General features: G+C 42.3%; 1 protein-coding gene across 4 annotated transcripts in view; it reads left to right on the plus strand.

Annotated features, from left to right (window-relative positions):
• The window catches only part of ak8 (adenylate kinase 8), a 71,754-nt gene that overhangs the window by 37,333 nt on the left and 8,504 nt on the right, over positions 1 to 25,917 (plus strand). For all 4 annotated transcript variants that reach the window (XM_055920526.1, XM_055920528.1, XM_055920527.1 and 1 more), the window contains 3 exons: positions 9,217 to 9,348; positions 10,115 to 10,204; positions 12,611 to 12,752. In XM_055920526.1, coding sequence (XP_055776501.1) covers positions 9,217 to 9,348; positions 10,115 to 10,204; positions 12,611 to 12,752 — 364 coding nt within the window. The remainder of the gene's footprint in view (positions 1 to 9,216; positions 9,349 to 10,114; positions 10,205 to 12,610; positions 12,753 to 25,917) is intronic.

Raw genomic sequence — 25,917 nt, forward strand, 5'->3', positions numbered from 1 at the left:
AAAAAGATAATGGATCTATATAATTGTAAATAGATAATCTTGGAGAAGTAACAATCACCCAAATAAAAATTATGCATTCAGGAGTATTAGCTTTAAAATTGTAACATTTTCACTCTGCCCCATGGCAAAATATGTAGAATTGCAGGAAATTTGTTTTCAACTATAATTCAACCATTTCTATATCCATTTTTGGATATATTGTAACGAGAGTAGGGGAGCAGCGGGAGTAGACGTGACACATATATTAGTGGTTGAGAGATGCCAAGATTGTGTAAAGCTGTCATCAAGGCAAAGGGTGGCTACTTTGAAGAATCTCAAATATAAAATATATTTTAAGTTGTTTAGCAATTTTTGGGTTACTACTAGGGTTGCACATTTTGGGGAATATTCAGGGGTGGAAACTTTCCGTGGGGAGTATATGGGAATTAATGGAAATATATGCAAACTAATATTAATACCATTTAAATGTAGATGTTTTTTGCATTGGATATATTTACCATATCATATGGAGACAGAAACATAAACCTTTTACCTTATCATAGGTAGACACATTGCAAATTATTAAATCCTTCCAATAGAAATAACATTTAAAAAAATTGTTACAACTTGATCTTTAATTAAATGAATTGACTTCACATGGGATGATTTCACTGAACAACAAAAGAAAGGGAATATTGAATGAACCCCAATGATCCATCACATCTTCCAAAAACCTTTTCAACAACTGTAAAATGATAGTCTAGAAACAAAAGCTTTGGTTGTCTTCGTCTCAGGCTTCCATCTCTTCTCCCTGGACGTCCTCAATGTCCACCTCTTGAACATCAGACTCTAAGGCCTCATCTTCAATGTCACTTTCCAAACTTGTTGAGGATGGCTCGTTGCCAGGCTCAAAAAGCCTCAAGTTTGCTTGGGTGGCCACCAATTTTTCAACCCTTGTATTGGTCAGCCTGTTGCGTGCTTTGGCGTGTGTGTTCCCAAACAAGGACCAGTTGCGCTCTGAGGCGGCTGATGTTGGTGGGATTTAGAGGATGATGGAGGCAACAGGGGAAAGAGCCTCAGATCCACAAAGTCCTTTCCACCGGGTGGCTGATGAGATATGTTGGCACGACTGCCATGTTGCATCCCAAAGCCCTTGCTTGGAAGTGTACATCGCCAGACTGCCAAGAACCTTGCCCTCATCCAGGCCAAGGTGGCGAGACACGGTAGTGATGACACCATAGGCCTTGTTGATCTCTGCACCAGACAGGATGCTCTTGCCAGCATACTTGGGGTCCAACATGTACGCTTCGGCATGTATGGGCTTCAGGCAGAAGTCTTCATGCTTTTTGATGTATTTCAGAACTGCAGTTTCCTCTGCTTGGAGCAACAGTGAAGTGGGCAGGGAAGTACAGATTTCTTCTCTTACATCTGCAAGCAGAGTCTGAACATCAGACAATATGGCATTGTCTCCCTCAATCTGTGCAATGGCTACTGCTATAGGTAAGAGGATCCTCTTGATGGGGCTGTCCATATTGTCAGACTGTGATATGGCCATTTCTTGGAGAGACTCCTTCCCCTCCAGGAGACTGTCAAACATGATGACAACACCACCCCAACAGATGTTGCTGGGCAGCTTCAATGTGGTGTTCATATTCTTCTCACTTTGCTTGGTGAGGTAGATTTCTGTTATAACTTGATGACCCTTCACATACCTAACCATTTCCTTGGCTCTCTTGTAGAGTGTAACCATTGTTTTCAGTGCCATGATGTCCTTGAGGAGCAGATTCAATGCACGAGCAGCACAGGCAATATGTGTGATGTGAGGTAGGACTCCTCCACTTTAGACCAAGCAGCCTTCATGTTCACAGCATTGTCCGTCACCAGTGCAAATACCTTCTGTGGTCCAAGGTCAATGATGACTGCCTTCAGCTCATCTGCAATGTAGAGACCAGTGTGTCTGTTGTCCCTTGTGTCTGTGCTCTTGTAGAATACTGGTTGAGGGGTGGAGATTATCTATTTAATTATTCCCTGCCTACGCACATTCAACCACCCATCAGAGATGATTGCAATACAGTCTGCTTTCTCTATGATTTGCTAGACCTCTACTTGAACTATGATGAGCTCTGCATCCAGCAAATGAGTAGATAAAGCATGTCTGGTTGAAGGGGTGTATTACATTTACATTTTAGTCATTTAGCAGACGCTCTTATCCAGAGCGACTTACAGTAGAGTGCATACATTTTATTAAATGTTTACATACTGAGACAAGGATATCCCTACTGGCCAAACCCTCCCTAACCCGGACGACGCTATGCCAATTGTGCGTCGCCCCACGGACCTCCCGGTTGCGGCCGGCTGCGACAGAGCCTGGGCGCGAACCCAGCCCAGCCTGGGCGCGAACCCAGAGACTCTGGTGGCGCAGCTAGCACTGCGATGCAGTGCCCTAGACCACTGCGCCACCCGGGAGGTATGCTGGGCATCATTTAGTATGCTGGGCATCATTCAGTAATCTTTTCCAATACACATTGCCTGTGAGCATCATTGGTGAACCAGTTGCATACACAGCTCGAGCAAGACATTCATCAGCATTTCTCTGACTACGTTCCTCCATTGAGTCAAAAAACTTCTGATTCCAGGAGGACCATGAGTTGTTGCTATCGATAAGGTGTCTACTTCTATTCGTGTTGAAAATGATGAATCAGAGGTTGCTCATTCTTGGCACTGAGGGAACTTTATGCACTTGGCCAGATGATTCTGCATCTTTGTTGCATTCTTCACATATGATTTGGCACAGTATTTGCAAATGTACACAGCTTTTCCTTCTACGTCAGCTGCAGTGAAATGTCTCCACACATCATAATGTCTGTGGCAATTTCCTGTAAAGATTAGAAAATAAATTGTAGCAAAAGAACTAATACAATTCCATGTACAGATAAATAGTTAAGCAGTTGGATTGAACAACTCCTTTGTAAGATAAATGTTTTAAGATGAAACATGTATGGAAACAGGTGAATTAACACTCCTCAGTTAGCAGGCTCAAGCAAGCTACAACCCACATGGTAGAAAAACTAACTAGCAGAAATTGTTTAAACACACTTTGCTGTAGGCTACTATTTACTAGTTAACAAAAAAGCATGTATGTCATATAAAATATATTCACCCCACCCAGTATTGTAATCAAAACTTACCAGAAAGCATGTAGTCCTTGGCTCAGACAGTGTAGTAGTGTGGGCTCAATAGCATCACATTAGAGTGCAAGATCTTGACAATCAGCTGTACATGTGGTGGAAGAATGCATTGTCTATGCAGAGGGTTGCAATTCCATTGGATAGTTTAACCAAAATATGCCAATAGACCTAGAATTGCCTTATGTGTATCCCACAAAAAAGGTTCACTGTTATAAGCTAACTTCTTTGATGAATTTAAGCAAAATTCCCCAATTTCCTGGGCTTAACTTCCCATGGAAAATTCCCTGAAAAATGTTGTAAATTTACCGGAAAGTTTCCAACCCTTTTCAACCCTAGTTACTACATGATTCCACATGTCGATTTTATAGTTTTGATGTCCTCACTATTATTCTACAATGTAGAAAATAGTAAAAATAAAGAAAAACACTGGAATGAGTACCCTAACCCAAAATATAAGCTTGTTTTATTCCAATATTTGTAAATAATGTAATCAAACACTGTATAGCCTCAAAACATATTTAAAACTATAATTTTAACATCATGGATGGTCAGTCCTTGAATCTATACCCCTGTCTATGAATTTGGGAGTTGTTACATTTTTCCAGGCCCATCCCTCAGCTTTTTACCAAAACTGAGGTGGGGTGCTGCTTTGTTATTGTTTCAATTAAGGATTCTAGCTTTAAAACAGCAACATTTTTTTTCCACGCCTCTGCCACTCCCACCTCCTAAGCCCCATTTTGATCCTGTGTAAGAATTACACACGTGATCTTTTTTTTAGGTCTCGACTCAGCCTCTCCATCCTGTGTTATTAGTTACAACCGTCCTCTCTCATTGCCAGAATCAGCCATGTATGGTGTCTTTCCCCAGATCCTCTCTGATTTAGAACCAGGCTTGCGTCCTAAATGACACCCTATTCCTTTTGATCAGAGCCCAAGTAGTACACTATAATGGGAATAGGGTGCAATTTGGGACGCAGTCCAGGTCTATGATTGCAGATAGAGATTTAGAGGAGTGTATGGGAGGCTATGTGTGTTTACTCTCCCGGGCTGTGTTTTCAGCTTGATAAGTAAATGAAAGGTTTCTGTAATGGCACCATTTATAATTAATCAACTTCTTATTTGCTTAAGTTAAACTGAGGGCATAGAAATGTTTCGAAAATGTCTTTGCGATTAAGTATTCATACGCTGTGGTTGAAATACCAAATGTGCTAAAACTGTTTCTTTGCATATTGATTATTACGCTAATTAAGATGCATCCTTTTATGATCTGACTGGCTGCCTCAGCCATTCGAAAATATGATGTTTGCCCTATGGACGCTTGTCAGAAGTCAAATCAAATTGTATTTGTCACATGCGCCGAATACAACAGGTGTAGACCTTACAGTGAAATGCTTACTTACAAGCCCTTAACCAACAACGCTTTAACATGTTAAGAAAAAAATAGAAAATAAAAGTAACAAATAATTAAACAGCATCAGTAAAATAACAAGCGAGGCTATTTACAGAAGGTACCGGTACAGAGTCAATGTGCGTGGACACCGGTTAGTTGAGGTAATATGTACATGTAGGTAGAGTTAGAGTGACTATGGATAGATTATAAACAGAGAGTAGCAGCAGCATAAAAGAGGGGTTTGGGTAGCCCTTTGATTAGCTGTTCAGGAGTCTTATGGCTTGGGGGAAGAAGCTGTTAAGAAGCATTTTGGACCTAGACTTGGCGCTCCGGTACCGCTTGCCGTGCGGTAGCAGAGAGAACAATCTACGACTAGCGTGGCTGGAGTCTTTGACAATTTTTAGGGCTTTCCTCTGACACTGCCTGATATAGAGGTCCTGGATGGCAGGAAGCTTGGCCCCAGTGACGTACTACGTTCTGTAGTGCCTTGCGGTCGGAGGCAGATCAGTTGCCATACCAGGCAGTGATACAACCAGTCAGGATGCTCTTGATGGTGCAGCTGTAGAACCTTTTGAGGATCTGAGGACCCAAATCCTTTGTCTCCTAGGGGGGAATAGGCTTTGTCGTGCCCTCTTCACGACTGTCTTTGTGTGTTTGGACCATGATAGTTTGTTGATGATGTTGACACCAAGGAACTTGAATCCTTCAACCTGTTCCACTACAGCCCCATCAATGAGAATGGGGGCGTGCTCAGTCCTCTTTTTCTTGTAGTCCACAATCATCTCCCTTGTCTTGATCACCTTGAGGGAGAGGTTGTTGTCCTGGCTTCACACGGCCAGGTCTCTGACCTCCTTCCTATATGCTGTCTCGTCGTTATGTCATCGGCAAACTTGATGATGGTGTTGGAGTGGTGCCTGGCCATGCAGTCATGAGTGAATAGGGAGTACAGGAGGGGACTGAGCACGCACCCCTGAGGGGCCCCTGTGTTGAGGATCAGCGTGGTGGATGTGTTGTTTCCTACCCTTACCACCTGCGGGCGGCCCGTCAGGAAGTCCAGGATCCAGTTTGCAGAGGGAGGTGTTTAGTCCCAGGGTCTTTAGCTTATTGATGCGCTTTGAGGGCACTGTGATGTTGTAACGCTGAGCTGTAGTCAATGAATAGCATTCTCACATATGTGTTCATTTTGTCCAGGTGGGAAAGGGCAGTGTTGAGTGCATTAGAGATTGTATCATCTGTTGGGGGCGGTATGCAAATTGAAGTGGGTCTAGGGTTTCTGGGATAATGGTGTTGATGTGAGCCATGACCAACCTTTCAAAGCATTTCATGTCTACAGACGTGAGTGCACTATGTAGTAAATATATTTTGTTGCATATTAGAGGCTTAGAGTGATTAGTTCCAATTAGCTTGTTGTTAATTGCAGCATGTTAAGGCCTATCATTTTGACGAACAGTATTGTTGTAGTTCGACCCAAATGTAAACAGCTGTTCTCTTCCTCTTGAGTGTCACACTTCAAACAAATACTCCCCTGGAACCAAGGGAGTGAGGGAGTGTTGGAGAGAGAGTGACTCAATTTATTGATCACCTCCTTTAAATTCAGATTAGACCGCTGGCTCGCTCTTTATTACTCCATGGGAGAGAATAGGGCTTTAAACCATCCCCAGCCAGCCCCAATGCACTGGGATACCCTCTGCATGTTAACAACTGGCTTATGAGATCATACATGACAGTGCAAGTAAGCTAACAGAGTTATTGTAAAGCACAAGAGATTTCGCTTTTTATTTTTATTTTTTATGGTGTAGTGTTTATTTTGTATTGAGGAAATAATATTTTGAAGTAATGTTAGTTTGACTTTGCCAATGTTAGTTAGATAGGTTTAGATATATTTGATGTTTATAGAGTAAATAATGTCATACCTATTTTATATAGAAATGTGCACGAGTGATCCCTCATCATTAAGACATAACCAAGATCATACTTTGGGAATTAGATGTAATTTATAACTATCTTTGCAGATTCATTCTTGGATGCCATTATAAGACACGTCTTTGCAAAATGTATGAATCACTATATTGGCTGTCACTCCCAAACAGAAGACAACTCCATTGGTAACAATTACATTTTATAATGTATCTACTTATATGTCCCTGTATATAACTATACAAGACTCACAGTACTCCTTTCTATAACAGCAGCAATGACATATTCCAAGTGTACATCGTGAAGTTGGATTAAGATCTTTCAGATACAAAGGCCCAATTGACTGCAATAATTGACTTATAGAAATCAGGGCATTAAAATCACAGTGGATTTAAGAAAGCACTTCTTCAAATGTGAAAAATAACTGTGTTTTTAACTATTTACGAACATCGCCATGATGAGATATTTGTAAATATGTATGTACAGTGTGGTCTGACATTATTGACACCCTTTATGAAGATGAGCAATAATGACTATATAAAATAATTAATTCAAATACTGAGCTATATTGTATGCTCATAAAATGGGGAATTCTATTATTTTATAGTAATACAATTGCTCAGAGAAAGAGATTTTGTTTAACAAGTAATGTATTTTTCTCAAAGGTAGGGGTCACAAGATTCTTATAAATAAAGTAGTTAAAAAAAGTATTAGTTTAGTATTTGGTTCCCATATTCCTAGCATGCAATGACTACATCAAGATTGTGACTCTATAAACTTGTTGTATGCATTTGCAGTTTGTTTTGGTTGTGTTTCAGATTATTTTATGCCCAATAGAAATTAATGGTAAATAATGTTATTTTTTTTGGGAGTCTTTTTTATTGTAAATAAGAATAGAATATGTTTCTAAACATGATCATGCCCCCAAGATATGCTGACCTCCCCTGTTATTGTTAATGGTGGGAGGTTAACATGTCTTTTGCGTATGATGTTTGAATCTCTGTAACTTTCTCACTCATCATTATTCATGGTTCATTCAGGATTATCCGTAATCATGGTAGCATCCACATTAATCTAAGTGTTTAGGAACATATTCTGTTCCTATTTATAATAAAAGTGACTCCAAAATGACTCAATACATTATTTACCATAAATGTATATTAGGCACAAAATAATATGAAACACAACCAAAACAAACTGCAAATGCATCCTACAAGTTTTTAGAGTCACAAGCTTGATATAGTCATTGCATACTAGGAATATGGGACCAAATACTAAACTATGTGAGAATGCTATTCATTGACTACAGCTCAGCGTTCAACACCATAGTGCCCTCAAAGCTCATCACTAAGCTAAGAACCCTGGGACTAAACACCTCCCTCTGCAACTGGATCCTGGACTTCCTGACGGGCCACCCCCAGATGGCAAGGGTACGAAACAACACATCCGACACGCTGATCCTCAACACAGGGGCCCCTCAGACTTTCGGTGTGCTCAGTCCCCTCCTGTACTCCCGGTTCACTCATGACTGCATGGCCAGGCACGACTCCAACACCATCATTTAAGTTTGCCGATAACACAACAGTGGTAGGCCTGATCACTGACAACGATGAGACAGCGTATAGGGAGGAGGTCAGAGACCTCTCGGTGTGGTGCCAGGACAACAACCTCTCCCTCAATGTGATCAAGACAAAGGAGATGATTGTAGACTACAGGAAAAAGAGGATCGAGCACGCCCCTATTCTCACCGACAGGGATGCAGTGGAGCAGGTTGAGAGCTTTAAGTTCCTTGGTGTCCACATCACCAACAAACTAACATGGTCCAAGCACACCAAGACAGTCGTGAAGAGGGCACGACAAAGCCTATCCCCCCCTCAGGAGACTGTAAAGATTTGGCATGGGTCCTTAGATCCTTAAAAGGTTCTACAGCTGCTCCATCGAGAGCATCCTGACTGGTTGCATCACTGCCTGGTATGGCAACTGCTTGGCCTCCGACCGCAAGGCACTACAGAGGGTAGTGCGAACTGCCCAGTACATCACTGGGGCCAAGCTTCCTGCCATCCAGGACCTCTATACCAGGAGGTGTCAGAGGAAGGCCCTAAAAATTGTCAGACTCCAGCCACCCTAATCATAGACTGTTCTCTCTGCTACATCACGGCAAGCTGTACTGGACGCCATGTCTAGGTCCAAAAGGCTTCTTAACAGCTTCTACCCCCAAGCCATAAGAATCCTGAACATCTAGTCAAATGGCTACCCAGACTATTCGTATTGCCCCCCCCCCCCCCCCCTACACCACTGCTACTCTCTGTTGTCATCTATGCCTAGTCATTTTAATAACTCTACCTACATGTACATACTACCTCAACTAATCGGTGCCCCCGCACATTGACTCTGTATCGGTACCCCCGTGTATATAGTCGCGCTATTGTTATTTTACTGCTGCTCTTTAATTACTTGTTACTTTTATCTCTTCTTCTTATCCATATTTTTTTGAAACTGCATTGTTGGTTAGGGGCTCGTAAGTAAGCATTTCACTGTAAGGTCTACCTACACCTGTTGTATTCGGTGCATGTGACTAATAAAGTTTGATATGATTTTGATATTTTTTTTATTGGTTGAAATGACGTGGAAACAATGTTGATAATGACATACCTGGACCACCTCTTGAGATCATGTGTTAAATTAGGTGAAAAGGAGAACTGGATTGCCACTTTAATGCTGTGGTTGTTGTCTCCTCCCACAGTGCTGACGTACATTCTTTCGCGGCACTGTTCTGTGGCCCCTCACACCCCCAGGGTCCTCCTCTTTGGGCCCCCTGGCTCAGGCAAGAGTCTGCTGGCGAAACTTATCTCTCAGAAATACAACATTGTCAATCGTAAGTTTTCACCCAGAACAGTACTTCACTGTCCCTCTCAATGTGTTCCCCATACTATTGCCTTTACCTGGCTCTACAGAATACTCATTGATTGAATTTGTACTATGGTTATGGCGTTAAATTCAAAATTGGTTTTAGAAGTACTTCTTATGATACAACTTTTGAATGTTATTTCGACAAAGTATATTTTGCCATGTTCTCTAGAGTTGGCACAGAAACTGACAGAATGTGGTTATATTAAGTGCAGTTTTCCTGTTTGAATGCAGTTTAACAGAATGCGGTAATCCAATATTGACTCCCAGTTTGCAAACCAGAGAAATGATGTAATGCTCTAGATTTATGGCTGAAGTGCTGGAGTATAGAGCCAAAATTAAAATTGTATCTTCACTGTCCAAATACATATGGTGAGGACTGTATGTACAGTATATGATATATATTTGTTTAGACACAAACATGATTCAAATGTTCTGTTTTGACATGGAGTCTTATGTCACTGCCATTTTTTTGCACAGACTTTCATTTTCCATCCTCCATCTCCTTGTTTACTGTGTATGGCTGCATCCCAAATGCAAGCTATTCCTATTTAGTGCACTACTTTTGACCAAGACCGCTCTAGGGAATAGGGTGCTGTTTGGGACGCAACCTACAGGAGCTGTCATTTTTCCTATTCTGTTTATTCCCTGTCTGAAAGGTTACATTGTGTATTCTGTTTATTTCAACATGAATGTCTCCCCTTTCTTGTCCCGACTCTCCACTTCCCTTGTAGTTTGCTGCGGTGAGCTTCTGGAGGCGGTTTCTGCAGACGCGACCAATATGGGAGAACTCATTAAACCTTACTTGGAATCTGGACAGCAAGGTACACAGCTAGTCATACAAGAGGGTGCACTCATACACACGTGCTCACACACACACCTGCACACACACACACCTTTGTGGCCATACAATTTACCTAGTTCCTCCTTCAATTAGTTGCTTTTAGCATCAGAGCCAGCATGTAAACAGTGTTACAGGGTGGAGTAAAAATTGATGTGTGCACAGAGACCCTGTATCCCTGCCCTTGCAATAGTAATGAACAGCTCTGGAATGGCTAGAGTCGTTTGCCTAAAATAATTAGATTAGCTCGGGCTACTCATCATCAGACAATTCTCTGATGTGAATAATAACTAAGGAGACATTCTCTAGTACTACATTTCCAATTAGTTCAAATCAGGTTTTCATCTGGGTTGTGTGTCTCATCTTGATTGGAAAAAGATACATATTTCAGTCAGTTTTTTACATTTAATTGTTTTGCTACCTGGAATAACATCCTGTGGAAAATAATATTAGACATGATATAAGGCGTTTACCATTTAGCTGGGGCTACTGCTCCACTCTAGAGAGTGTATGTGGCTGCCAAAGCGTGCCAATCACTGCAGTGCCCAGGGCTTGTGTCTGGGCCACTCGCCTTGAGCAACTTTTTATTAATTGAATAAACATCCCCCGGGGAGTGGGCTCCATGCAGATGTGTGTCGAGATTGTGCCTCCAATGCATACTGAGTTCAAGCCTAATGAAGGCCTTGGCTCGCACACTTATCCCTCGCTCGCACGCACGCACAAACACACATTTGCACATACACATGCATAGGCTACACATACACAAACACACAGGCTTAATCTGGGTCTGGGACAATGACCCATAGAGTCCATTTGCAACTATTTACGACCAGAAGAACCACTGCTGGCCACAGTGGGAACCAACTCACATTCTTATTGTTACCAATGTACATATTAGAGTGAAGAATATGCATGTTAATTGTTGTGTTCAACTTCTTGTATTTTGTTGAACTGGGCTTTATGTTATCCAGTGAGAGAAGGTGGCTTTTGCCATTTGAAGACATCTCTTTCTCCCTAACCCTCCCTACATCACTCTCCCTCTCTGTGACAGTGAGGATGGCAGGGAAAGGAGCTTGCTTAAATCATTTACAAGTTGATTAATAGACTCACTGGGGTATAATTAGGGTAGGGAGAGATTGTGGCTAGTGTAACCAGTCCAGTGCTTTAGGGATTTGGAGAGCCACCATTAAGGAAGTAGAAAATAGGAAATAGTGTTATGGAGGAGTGGAAGGAAAGGAGGGAGTGGAAACGAAGGGAGAAGAAGAAACATTTTCAGGCTGCCTGATGTTTGAAGATGTTTCTGCAGGAGGGAGAAGCTCAGATTGTTTGTTGTAGAAATTGGACATTTCAATCCATCAACTTACATTTTACTCAGGCTTCATGGTTCCCTTGGGTTTTGCTCTTATTTTTTCTCAAAGAATATAATTATATTTGTATTACCTACCCCCCTTTTCATTTTCTGCTATTTTATCTCTAACTTTCGCACATACTTTCCTTCTCCCACCTCCACCCACTGTTTTTCTTCTCTTGTTAAAAGCCACTTATTCACCTTACTTTTGGAATGCCATCATCAACATAAATAAATAAATAATAATTCACTTATGCTGCAGCTAGCTGATTTCAGAGTGAAAGGTGTGTGGAGTGTCTTCAAGAAATGTAAACATGAATTTGTCTGATTCCAACGTAATTATTTTGTAGCCGGATACATTCCTCCTTGATTCATTCCTCATTGATTTAGAAGAAAATGCATGTGGTGATAAAATCCTGTCTCTGAAGATATAGCCTACACTTAATAGGCATGTTTATTTTTTGGAAACAAGAGAGATTTCTGGCTCAAGGTGCAATAAGTGTGGTGGAAAAAACAAGACCAAATAGAAAGTACAGAGGGGGATAAGTTATACCAGACAAGTTAACATAAAGGTTGATACCCATTTGTGGGGGGGGGATTTGCATCACAAGCCTTGTCAGAAAGGAAGAGCACATGTATAATAATCCTCTGGACCCAATCTGCTGATATGATCATAACGCCAGGAATTAGACTAATCAATGAATTTCTAAATGAAAAGATGATTAAAGAGTAGGCTATAGTGTTTATTCAGGAAATTCCTGAAGAATCCACAAAAACAAAAGTAATGAGAGAAATATGTTCATTGTGAATACGTCCGTTTACCATGTGTAAACTATGGAATGTGACTGAACACATTGATAGATGCAGTATAAGCAATGGTTCTATAACATCTTCCACCAATCCAGGCATGTCAGAACAGGGATCTATCTGTCAGATGTCTGATCAGGAAGGATGCATTCTTAAAGTCTTCTTAAGAATTCTGAAAGAACAAGACCAGAGTCTCTAAGGGAGTGTGTTATGTGTGTCCCTGTGTTTCATTAGTGCCTGATAGTATGGTGCTGCAGATCCTGACAGAGCGTCTCAGCAGGCTGGACTGTACCACACGGGGCTGGGTGCTGCATGGCTTCCCCAGAGACCTGGAGCAGGCAGAGAAACTCCAGGAGTCCAACTTCATCCCCAGCAGGTAGGCCTATTTACTTCTAGCTCTGGTCCAGGGCGTTAATGCTCGTTCCTCTACTAACGCCTCTAGTTGCATAGGCCACACGATGGGACCCGAACTAATTTACCTCTAGAGTAGTGGTTGCCAAACTTTTTATAGTCCCTTTAAACATTCAACCTCCAGCTGTGTACCCCCTCTAGCACCTGGGTCAGCGCACTCTCAAATGTTGTTTTTTTACCATCATTGTAAGCCTGCCACACCCACACTATAAGAATGAGTGTGAGTTTTTGTCACAACCCAGCTCGTGGGAAGTGACACATTTCTCTTATAGGACCAGGGCACAAATAATAATAATCAATCATTTTGCTCTTTATTTAGCCATCTTACATATACAACTTTATTTGTTAATCTAAAATTGTGAATAACTCACCACAGTTTAATGAGAAGGGTGTACTTGAAAGGATGCACATAACTCTGCAATGTTGGAAGGTATTGGAGAGAGTCTCCGTCTTAAATCATTTTCCACACACAGTCTGTGCCTGTTTTTAGTTTTCATGCTTGTGAGGGCCGAGAATCCACTCTCACATAAGTACGTGGTTGCAAAGGGCATCAGTGTCTTAACAGCGTGATTTTCCAAGGCAGGATACTCTGAGCGCAGCCCGGAAAGTACCTACGTAATTGCGCACCCAACTCACTCAGGTGCTTCGCTATATCACATTTGACATTGTCCGTAAGCTTGAGTTCATTTGCACACAAAAAATCATACAATGATGAAAAGACCTGTGTGTTGTCCTTGTTTTTGCAAACAGAGAAGAGCTCCAACTTCTTAATCATAGCCTCAATTTTGTCCCGCACATTGAATATAATTGCGAAGAGTCCTTGTAATCCTAGATTCAGATCATTCAGGTGAGAAAAACATCAGCCAGATAGGCCAGTCGTGTGAGAAACTCGTCATCATAAACTCGTCATCAAACTCGGTCAGACAAGTGAAAATTATGGTCAGTAAAGAAAACTTTAAGCTCGTCTCTCAATTTTAAAAAAACCTGTCAATACTTTGCCTCTTGATAACCAGCAGACTTTTGTATGTTGTAAAAGTGTTACATGGTCGCTGCCCATACCATTGCATAGTGCAGAAAATACATGAGAGTTCAGGGGCCTTGCTTTAACAAAGTTAACCATTTTCACTGTCGTGTCTAAAATGTCTTTCAAGCGGTCAGGCATTCCTTTTGTAGCAAGAGCCTCTCAGTGGATGCTGCAGTGCACCCAAGTGGCATCGGGAGCAACTGCTTGCATGCGTGTTACTACTCCACTATGTCTCCCTGTCATGGCTTGTGCACCATCAGTACAGATACCAACACATCTTGACCACCAAAGTCCATTTGATGTCACAAAGCTGTCCAGTACTTTAAAAATATCCTCTTCTGTTGTCCTGGTTTCCATTGGTTTGCAGAAGAGGGTGTCTGGGTCTGGGGAACTGGCGGGCCAGTCCATAGCATCAATGCATTCCTCTTGCAGGAACTGCTGACACACTCCAGCCACATGAGGTCTAGCATTGTCTTGCATTAGGAGGAACCCAGGGCCAACCGCACCAGCATATGGTCTCACAAGGGGTCTGAGGATCTCATCTCGGTACCTAATGGCAGTCAGGCTACCTCTGGCGAGCACATGGAGGGCTGTGCGGCCCCCCAAATAAATACCACCCCACACCATGACTGACCCACCGCCAAACCGGTCATGCTGGAGGATGTTGCAGGCAGCAGAACGTTCTCCACGGCGTCTCCAGACTCTGTCACGTCTGTCACGTACTCAGTGTGAACCTGCTTTCATCTGTGAAGAGCACAGGGCGCCAGTGGCGAATTTGCCAATCTTGGTGTTCTCTGGCAAATGCCAAACGTCCTGCACGGTGTTGGGCTGTAAGCACAACCCCCACCTGTGGACGTCGGGCCCTCATACCACCCTCATGGAGTCTGTTTCTGACCGTTTGAGCAGACACATGCACATTTGTGGCCTGCTGGAGGTCATTTTGCAGGGCTCTGGCAGTGCTCCTCCTGCTACTCCTTGCACAAAGGCGGAGGTAGCGGTCCTGCTGCTGGGTTGTTGCCCTCCTACGGCCTCCTCCACGTCTCCTGATGTACTGGCCTGTCTCCTGGTAGCGCCTCCATGCTCTGGACACTACGCTGACAGACACAGCAAACCTTCTTGCCACAGCTCGCATTGATGTGCCATCCTGGATGAGCTGCACTACCTGAGCCACTTGTGTGGGTTGTAGACTCCGTCTCATGCTACCACTAGAGTGAAAGCACCGCCAGCATTCAAAAGTGACCAAAACATCAGCCAGGAAGCATAGGAACTGAGAAGTGGTCTGTGGTCACCACCTGCAGAACCACTCCTTTATTGGGGGTGTCTTGCTAATTGCCTATAATTTCCACCTGTTGTCTATTCCATTTGCACAACAACATGTGAAATTTATTGTCAATCAGTGTTGCTTCCTAAGTGGACAGTTTGATTTCACAGAAGTGTGATTGACTTGGAGTTACATTGTGTTGTTTAAGTGTTCCCTTTATTTTTTTGAGCAGTGTATAAAGATTTTTTTTTTTCAATATTTTTTATGTGAATCACATTTTTATTTGGCATACCCCTGACGACATTGGAATACCTGCCCAAGAGGACACAGCCAATCAGCCTATATCTCAGACCTTGGACTGACTTAGCAATCACTCACACTCCAATATAGGGTTGTGAGTATTTGTGTAGCACCAGCTGTCAAAGTTGACAATAGAGCCCTATGAGTGTGGTAATGTGAAACTACTGTAGTAGATCAGTAATGTCTCCTGCTTTTCCATTCTGTGTAAAGAGATTAGTTTATATAGCTAGTAGGTTCCAGTTTAATTCATGTTTTGGTTCAAAACCACTTCACTTCGTTACATGACAGTCAGGCTACATTTTGGGCTCCCGACTGGTGCAGCGATCTAAGAGGCGTCACTACGGTCCCTGGTTCGAATCCAGGCTGCGTCCCATAGGGCGGCGCACATCTGGCCCACCGTCGTCTGTATTTGGCCGGGGTAAGCCGTCATTATATATAAGAATTTGTTCTTAACTGACTTGCCTAGTTAAATAAACAATTTTTTAAATTAAATAAATAAATTACATGTTTGCCTGGTGGAACCAGCCTGTTAGCTGCGTTCACCATTATTTTTTACTGAAATAGAATGGTGAATGCAGCGCCCTTACAAAAAAAACACATGAAAAAAATCATAACAACAAACATTTTTTACAATGAATTTGTTCTCGCATTTCGAAATGATTTCCTTGCAATATTTTGTTTTGCTATCAATACCTTTGGGTTTATGTTTTGCTTTCAATATAATTCTTTTTGTTTGCGACTTCAGAAGTTTTACTTAATATTAATGGCACAAAAGTAACTCACTCACTAGAGGCTAACACCATATAATAACACTATTACTCTAATAAAGGTGTTTGAAGAGGCAATCCTTTATTGAAACCGTAAACAGTTTCAGTAAAAAGCTGAGGGATGGGGCTGGAGAAATGCAACTACTCATATCCATAGACTACGCTATGGATGCAAGGATTGACCATCCATGATATCCAAACTATAGTTTTAACCATGTTTTTAGACTATACAATGGTTGTTTACAAATATTGGAATTAAACAAGTTTGACTTATTACCCGCAATCGGGGTGGGTGGGTTTAGGGTCTTGAAATATTGTGTGGATGAAGGGCTGGTGGGTGGCAGGCGGGTTGAATAAATAGAAAATCCATAAATGTTTAATTCTTGCTAAATGTATTTCTGTAGGCTACAATTAGGTTTTTCTTTCATTCTTTTAAGGCTATTTCGCATAAGTGCGTAAGCCTATAAGCTTTAGGGCCTAAAGGAAACAACGCATTAATATCAATATGATATCGTCAGAGACAGGCTTTTATGGCTATGTGTTATCTTCTAAATCAAGGAGGAATGTATCGGCTACAAAATATTTAATTTGGAATCAGAAAAATTCATGTTTATTTCTTGAAGACACTCCACACACCTTTCACTCTGAAATCTGCTAGCTGCAGCATGACAGACAGCGTAAATGAATTGTTTTTATTGATGATGGCATTACAAAAAAAAGTTGAAGCAGTGTCTTTTAACAAGAGAAGAAAAAAACAGTGGGAGCAGAAAAGTGTGTGTGAAATTTAGAGAGAAAGAAGCAGAAAATGAAAAGGGGGGAGGTAATAAAAAATTGCCTACCAAATTGTCGGAAATTATAAGCAGAAACATATCTACATTAAGCACCCCAAAAATATCCTGCACTCCCTGTCAAAAAATCGTTCCACCTTCTCTGACTGTAGCCTAGACCGAATTGTTGTATGTTTGCGAGATAGGGTCCAGTGTGGGCCTCCAGATTTGCACTTTATCACACAGTCAGGCGGTTGCAGATGGGTTATTAGCAATTGCGAACGGGTGCGTGTGAACAAACAGCGTCAAGAATCAATGGGTACATATTAATTCATAGGTCCAAAAATGGATGTAGCAACTAAGGATTGCCCCCCCACAACCTACCGGTTTCGTTTTGGTTACAGCCTCGAGTCTTCTTGAGTATGATGTTACAAGCTTGGCACACCTGTATTTGGGTGGAGTGCTGCAGAGATGGTTGTCCTTCTGGAAGGTTCTCCCATCTCCACAGAGGAACTCTGGAGGTCTGTCAGAGTGACCATCAGGTTCTTGGTCATTCCCCGAGTAAGGCCCTTCTCCCCCGATTGCTCAGTTTGGCCGGGCGACCAGTTCTAGGAAGAGTCTTGGTGGATCCAAACATCTTCCATTTAAGAATGATGGAGGCCACCGTGTTCTTGGGGACCTTCAGTGCTGCAGAAATGTCTTGGTACCCTTTCCCAGATCTGTGCCTCAACACAATCCTGTCTCGGAACTCTACGGACAATTCCTTCAACGTCATGGCTTGGTTTTTGCTCTGACATGCACTGCCAACTGTGGGACTTTATAAAGACAGCTGTGCGTCTTTCCAAATCATGCCCAATCAATTGAATTTACCACCGGTGGACTCCAATCAAGTTGTAGAAACATCTCAAGGATGATAAATGTAAACAGGATTCATCTGAGCTCAATTTCGAGTCTAATAGCAAAGGGTCTGAATACTTGAGTAAATAAGGTATCTGTTTTTGCTTTGTCATTATGTGGCATTGCGTGTATTCAACAAATATTGAATATATTTTATAATAAGGCTGTAATGTAGCAAAATGTGGGAAAATTAAAGTGGTCTGAATACTTTCCAAATGCACTGTACATACCTCTGGACGCAGATCACCCGCCATGGAGACTCTGGTTACTCCAAAGTACTCTATCCGACGGCACTCTCTGGCTGTGTACCAAATGGCACCTTATTCCCATGATATACAGTGCACTACTTTTGTAGGCACTGGTCAAAAGTAGTGCAATAAATAGGGAATAGAGTGTCATTTGGAATGCCAACTCTCTCTGTGGGTAGTGTGGGTATGTACCAAGTGGAGATGAAATGAGGTCATTATGGGTGTAAAGGTTTTGCAAGGGCTCTCAGGTCAGTGCTCCGTTGGTAGCTTGGTCCTAAACCTGTTTGTGCTGTCATGTCAACTCCTTGTCATTCATCATGACAATTCTAGGCTATTCTTCACTCATTGTCATGACACTTGGACTATTCCTCCACCCAGGCTATTCGGTTGACACAGAGCCAGGGATGGTCATAATTCCTCCAAGGTGTACTCCTCTTTATCTAACCTTGCCAGAAACAGAGGAACTATGCTGTTGGAAATGCTGTGGAATTGAAGCATTATTGTTGCCTGTACAGGTGTACAGATCCTTTCTGTGTCCACAAAGGATTCAATATCATTCCTTCCCCAGTGTAATCAAACATTATTTGTGTTTATCTTCATTGTGTACACACATTGTGTTCCTTCTCACTGGGCAGAAACTGGTTGAACTACCTTTGTTTCTGATATTTCAACAAAAAAATGATATGTGATGACATTGAATTTTTAAAAATAAAAATGCTATTGCAGCCTCTTTGCAATAAGGAATTGAGACCAAACGCTCAAGAGAAGTTTAAAGTGTTTCATACCAAGGATACAGTCAGCTGAGTGCATGCATTTAAAAAGTTCACAACACCTTTTATACTCTTCCCTCCTTTTGATCACCCCCCTCTTGAAGGTACATTTTATGACCCCAATGAGTTTCCCTCCTTCCCCCCTGTGGAATGTCCATGGTCCTCTCTTTGTTTAGCCAGATGTCAGAATCACAACCCGTCCATCATCTGTTCTGGGCCTGACCATGCTCTCTGTTCCGAAGCAATTTCCTCTTATCTGATTAGGTCACCATTTCTAAATTAGCATACACACAGTTTCATGGCCTAAACTCCATTAACGCTCACAGTAATTATTCACTAAACAGGATACAAGCCTCGTTATTGTTATTCTTATTGTGTTACTTTTTATTTTAGTCTACTTGGTAAATATTTTCTTAACTCTTCTTGAACTACACTGTTGGTTAAGGGCTTGTAAGTAAACATTTCACAGTAAAGTCTACACCTGTATTCGGCGCATGTGACTAAAGTTTGATTTGATACAAACAAACTACAGTTTAACTTCTCTGCGCTACGGATCCCTTTTACGGGATCATTTTCCTAAACAACCGCTGAATTGCAGGGCGCAAAATATTACAAAAAATATTTATAATCATGAAATCACAAGTGAAATATACCAAAACACAGCCTCATTCCGGTCCTGAAAGGCAGAAGAAAATACCCAAACGTATCAGAAACAAAGATATTACAAAAAATATTTATAATCATGCAATCACAAGTGAAATATACCAAAACACAGCTTAGCTTGTTGTTAATCCACCTATCGTGTCAGATTTAGAAAATATGCTTCACAGCGAAAGCAATCGAAGCTTTTGTGAGTGTATCAATCAATGCTTGAACAGTTAGCCTTATATTAGCTTGGTTAGCTTGGTCACGAAAGTCAGAAAAGCAATAAAATTAATCGCTTACCTTTGATAATCTTAGGATGTTTGCACTCACGAGACTCCCAGTTACACAATAAATTTTATTTTTGTTCGATAAATATTACTTTTATAACAAAAAAAACGCCATTTGGTTTGCGCGTTATGTTCAGAAAACCAAAGCCTCGTTCCGTTCGACGAAAATTCCCAAAAGTATCCGTAATGGTTGTAGAAACATGTCAAATGTTTTTTATAATCAATGCTCAGGTTGTTTTTAACAAACATAATCGATAATATTTAAACCGGACCGTAACCTATTCAATAAGAGAGAAAAAGAAAATGGAGAGCTACCCTCTCGCGCGCAGGAACTAATCAGAGGACACCTGACTAGTTTTGAAAAATCTCGCTCCTTTTTCAAAATAAAAGCCTGAAACTATGTCTAAAGCCTGGTCACAGCCTGAGGAAGCCATTGGAAAAGGAATCTGGTTGATACCCCTTTAAATGGAAGAAAGACGGGCCAGGAAACACAGATTCTTTTAAATTTAAATCACTTCCGGGTTAGATTTTCTCAGGTTTTCGCCTGCAGAATCAGTTGTTATACTCACAGACAATATTTTGACCGTTTTGGAAACTTTGGAGTGTTTTCTATCCTAATCTGTAAATTATATGCATATTCTACGATCTGGACCTGAGAAATAGTCCGTTTACCTTGAACGTTAGTTAAAAAATAAATAATCTGACCCCTAGCGTCAAGAGGTTAACCAGAAACATGTTACAATTTGACAGAATCCATCAGATTTGCAAAAGGTCATCAACTTAATCTTTAAACCTATGTAAAATATGTTTTGTTTTCTGAATTTTTATAATGAGTATTTCTGTATTTGAATTTAGCGCCCAGCAGTTTTACTGGCTGTTGAAGCCAGTCTCACGTGCCCAAGAGAGGTAAAGGGGATTTTAGTGAATTTTTTTGTTTGATTTCACATTAGTTGACAACTCAACCAATTGTAAATCTAAAATAGACATTGAATTGTGGGTTATGCTTCATTGTCAACATTTAATCTTGAAACACATTGACCCTCCACCACAACTTCAATTTGCTGTGTTATTGACTGAAAATCTATAGAACTAGCTGCCTCTGACTGTTTATAAGATTTTAACAGTATTGAAGATTGACCCGGTTGTATCGTTAGGCTTTTGGTGCTTTTCTTATTTTTATTGAAGGATGCAAATAAATTCTCTTGGAGAATCACAAGAGAGCCATCTACATTTACAGTACAAGGTCCATTCCATGTGTTGACCTCAACTGGACATATACCTCGTCTCCAACATGTCCATGTCTGCAATGGAAATGAATGGTACTCAATTCCCTACATAGTGCACAACTTTTGACCAGGGGCCATAGGGAAGAGGGTGCCATTTTGAATACATCCCATGTCCTAGCTAGACCCTACACCACCTCTCAATCAGTGTTTTTCTAATCATAATGGTCTCATTTTCCCTTCTCCAGTGCAGCCTGCTGTGTGGCATTAAGCACTATTAGAGATGTCAGTAAATACTGCGAAGTGTCCAGAAAGCTCACAGGCAATACTGGCGTTGGCGCTAATGGCAGGAGACCTAATTTACATAGTATTAGCTTAATTAAGTCATAGAGACAATGGAGAGAGAATGTTTACTGATGGGATGATGATTATGGTAGTGGTGGGACGGCCAGGGCTGTTGGGGGCAGTGATTTACCTGACAGCTATTGACATTTTGAGGTACCGCAAAGGAAAGATAGTCATGACGCTGATTGACATTGTTGAAAATGACGGGGAAGAAACCAATACAGATGAGGCATCGCCAGCTGTGAACTCATTAGCAGACATCCAAATCAAATTTGATTTGTCACATGCGCGGGATTCAGCAGGTTTAGACCTTACCGTGAAATGCTTACTTACAAGCCCTTAACCAACAATGCAGTTCAAGAAATAGTTAAGAAAATATTTACAAAATAAACTAAGGTAAAAAAAATATATATATAAAAAAGTAACACAAGAAAACATAACAATAATGTGGCTATATACAGGTGGTACCGAGTCAATGTGCGGGAGTATAGGTTAATCGAGGTAATTTGTAAAGTGACAATGCATAGATAGAAAACAGTGAGTAGCAGCAGTGTAAAAACAAGGGGGAGGGGGGGGGCCCAATGTATATAATCTGGGTGGCCATTTGATTAATTGTTCAGCAGTCGTATGGCTTGCGGGTAGAAGCTGTTAAGGAGCCTTTTGGTCCTAGACTTGGTCTCCGGTACCGCTTGTTGTGCGGTAGCAGAGAGAACTGTCTATGACTTGACTCTCTGGAATCTTTGACAATTTCTTGTGCCTTCCTCTGACACCGCCTAGTATATAGGTCCTGGATGTCAGGAAGCTTGGCCACAGTGATGTACTGGGCCGTATGCATTACCCTCTGTAGCACCTTACGGTCGGATGCAGAGCAGTTGCCATACCAGGCATTGATGCAACCCGTCAGGATGGTCTCGATGGTGCAGCTGTAGATCTTTTTGAGGATCTGAGGACCAACACCAAATATTTTTAGTCTCCTGAGGGGGAAAAGGTGTTGTCATGCTCTATTCATGATTGTCTTGGTGTGTTTGGACCATGATAGTTTGTTGGTGATGTGGACACCAAGGAACTTGAAACTCTCGACGCGCTCCACTTCAGCCCTGTCGATGTTAATGGGTGCCTGTTTGGCCCTCCTTTTACTATGATCCATGATCAGCTCCTTTGTCTTGCTCACATTGAGGGTGAGGTTGTTGTCCTGGCACCACACTGCCAGATCTATGACCTCCTCCCTATAGGCTGTCTCATCGTTGTCGGTGATCAGGCCTATCATTGTTGTGTTGTCTGCAAACTTGATGATGGTGTTGGAGTCATGCTTGGCCACACAGTCGTGGGTGAACAGGGAGTACAGGACGGCACTAAGCATGCACCCCTGAGCGGCCCCCATTTTGCGGATCAGAGTGGCAGATGTGTTGTTGCCTACCCTTACCATCTGGGGGCGGCCTGTCAAAGTCCAGGATCCAGTTGCAGAGGGAGGTGTTAAGTCCCAGGGTCCTTAGCTTAGTGATGAGCTTTGAGGGCACTATGGTGTTGAATGCTGAGCTGTAGTCAATAAACAGCATTCTCACATAGGTGTTCCTTTTGTCCAGGTGGGAAAGGGCAGTGTGGAGTGCGATTGAGATTGCGTCATCTGTGGATCTGTTGGGGCGGTATGCTAATTGGAGTGGGCCTAGGGTTTCTGGGATGATGGTGTTGATGTGAGCCATGACCAGCCTTTCAAAGCACTTCATGGCTACCGACTTGAGTGCTACGGGTCGGTAATCATTTAGTCAGGTTACCTTCGCTTTCTTGGGCCTAGGGACTATGGTGGTCTGTTTGAAACATGTAGGTATTAGACTCGATCAGGGAGAGGTAAAAAATGTCAGTGAAGACACTTGCCAGTTGGTCCATGCATGCTTTGAGTAACATCCTGGTAACCCGTCTGGCCACGCGGCTTTGTGAATGTTGACCTGTTTAAAGGTCTTGCTCACATCGGATACAGAGAGCATGATTCCGCAGTCATCCGTAACAGCTGGTGCTCTCATGCATGCTTCAGTGTTACTTGCCTTGAAGCGAGCATTTAAAAAGGCATTTAGCGCGTCTGGTAGGCTTGCGTTACTGGGCATTTCGCAGCTGGGCTTCCCTTTATAGTCCGTGATACTTTTCAAGCCCTGCCACATCCGACGAGCGTCAAAGCCGGTGTAGTAGGATTCAATCTTTGTCCTGTTTGATGGTTCATCTAAGGGCATAGAGGGATTTCTTATAAGCGTCCGGATTAGTGTCCCGCTCCTTGAAAGCAGCAGCTCTAGCCTTTAGCACGGTGCGGATGTTGCCTGTAATCCATGGCTTCTAGTTGGGAAATGTGCGTACGGTCACTGGGGGACGACGTCGTCGATGCACATATTGATGATGACATTTACTGAGGTGGTATACTTCTCAATGCCATTGGATAATTCCCGGAAAATATTCTAGTCTGTGCTAGCAAAACAGTCCTGTTGTGTCAGCATCATCTGACCACTTCTGTATTGAGCGAGTCACTGGTTCTTCCGGATTTAGTTTTTGCCTGTAAGCAGTGTGGCAGACCAGGGGGTTTGGTCCAGGCGTTTAAAACAGATCAGACAGAGTTGGATTAGCTCGGTTTCAAGGGTGTTTATTTAAATAACAAATGAAAAGAAAAGGTCTCCTCCAGGAGACAGGAACATTACCGTCTTCTGGGCTCCGGGGTCTGTATTGCTCTATCCTGGGGGTACAAAACTGAGCTCCATCCGTTATCTCTGGTGCTGAGCAAGACTATACGGGAATAACCTCTCTTCCCCCAGTCCCCTCTCCCGTGTGCTGCCCTTCTGGCAGCTTTATGGTACTCGTCCAGCTGGTGAGCAATCAGCCCCTTGATTACTCACCAACCACAATCAGCCCCAATTAGTCCTGGCCGGAGAGCCCATCGAGACCTTGCACGTCCAGCAGATGGAGCCATCGCCTCGTGATGTAGACTTCGTCTGTCACCAGGCCTCGATGAGTTTCTCCCTGGTGGCTGACCTGCTGTACGCCACAGCAGAAATCATGAGAATAGAATTATGTTAAGATTTTCCAAGTGGAGGGCGATGGAGAGCTTTGTATTTATGCTTCTCTGTGTGTGGAGTAAAGGTGGTCTAGAGTTGTTTTTTTTCTTCTTCTGGTTGCACATGTGACATGCTGGTAAAATGGATTTAAGTTTGCCTGCATTAAAGTCCCCGGCCACTATTTAAACCTGTTGACCCTCGTAAGGCTGCCAGCCCAGACGGCATCCCTAGCCGCGTCCTCAGAGCATGCGCAGACCAGCTGGCTGGTGTGTTTACGGACATATTCAGTCTCTCCCTATCCTAGTCTGTTGGCCCTACATGAAGGCCATCATTGTTCCTGTACCCAGGAATGCAAAGGTAACTGAACTAAATGACTATCGTTCCGTAGCACTCACTTCGGTCATCATGAAGTGCTTTGAGAGACTGGTCGAGGATCAAATCACCTACACCTTACCTGAATAGCTGGAGCTATTCTTTGCTACTTTTCAAACGAATACTCGTAATATTTCACATATCATCTTGCTAGATATGCCGAGAGAAGGCAGCAGACACTTTGTTTTGTTTAGCGTCACTTAGGTTAGAATGCTCCCTTTAGTTGATCAGTTGTCCACCAGGCTACGATTAGTGAGAGGTGGGAGAGGAAGCGTTGGGTGTCTCAGTTAGGAAGAAAGTGGAATGGGATTCAGGGTTTTACTGTTAGGATACATTTATGTTTGTTAGTTCCAACAAATCTTTACATTTGGTAAGTATTCAGACCCCTTGACTTTTTCCACATTTTGTTACATTACAGCCTTATTCTAAAATGGATTAAATACATGTTTTTCCTCATCAATCTACACACAATATCTCATAATGACAAATCAAAAACAGGTTTTTAGAAATAAAAAACATACCTTATTTACTCAAGTATTCAGACCCTTTGCTATGAGACTCGAAATTGAGCTCAGGTGCATCCTGATTCCATTGATCATCCTTGAGATGTTTTTTACAACTTGACTGGAGTCCACCTGTTTTCAAATTCAACTTATTGGACATGATTTGGAAAGGCACACACCTGTCTATATAAGTTCCCACAGTTGACAGTGCATGTCAGAGCAAAAACCAAGCCATGAGGTCGAAGGAATTGTCCATAGAGCTCCGAGACAGGATTGTGTCGAGGCACAGATCTGGGGAAGGGTACCAAAACATTTTTGCAGCATTGAAGGTCCCCAAGAACACAGTGGCCTCCATCATTCTTAAATGGAAGACATTTGGAATCACCAAGACCCTTCCTAGAGCTGGCCGCCCGGCCAAACTGAGCAATCGGGGGAGAAGGGCCTTAGTCGGGGAATGACCAAGAACCTGATGGTCACTCTGACAGAGTTCCTCTGTGGAGATGGGAGAACCTTCCAGAAGGACAACCATCTCTGCAGCACTCCAACAATCAGGCCTTTATGGTAGAGTGGCCACTCCTCAGTAAAAAGGCTCATGACAGCCCCCTTGGAGTTTGCCAAAAGGCACCTAATGGACTCAGACCATGATAAATAAAATTCTCTGGTCTAATGAAACCAAGATTGAACTTTTT

This window comes from Salvelinus fontinalis, chromosome 4 (assembly GCF_029448725.1).
Source record: "Salvelinus fontinalis isolate EN_2023a chromosome 4, ASM2944872v1, whole genome shotgun sequence".
In the NCBI taxonomy this organism is placed as follows: Eukaryota; Metazoa; Chordata; class Actinopteri; order Salmoniformes; family Salmonidae; genus Salvelinus; species Salvelinus fontinalis.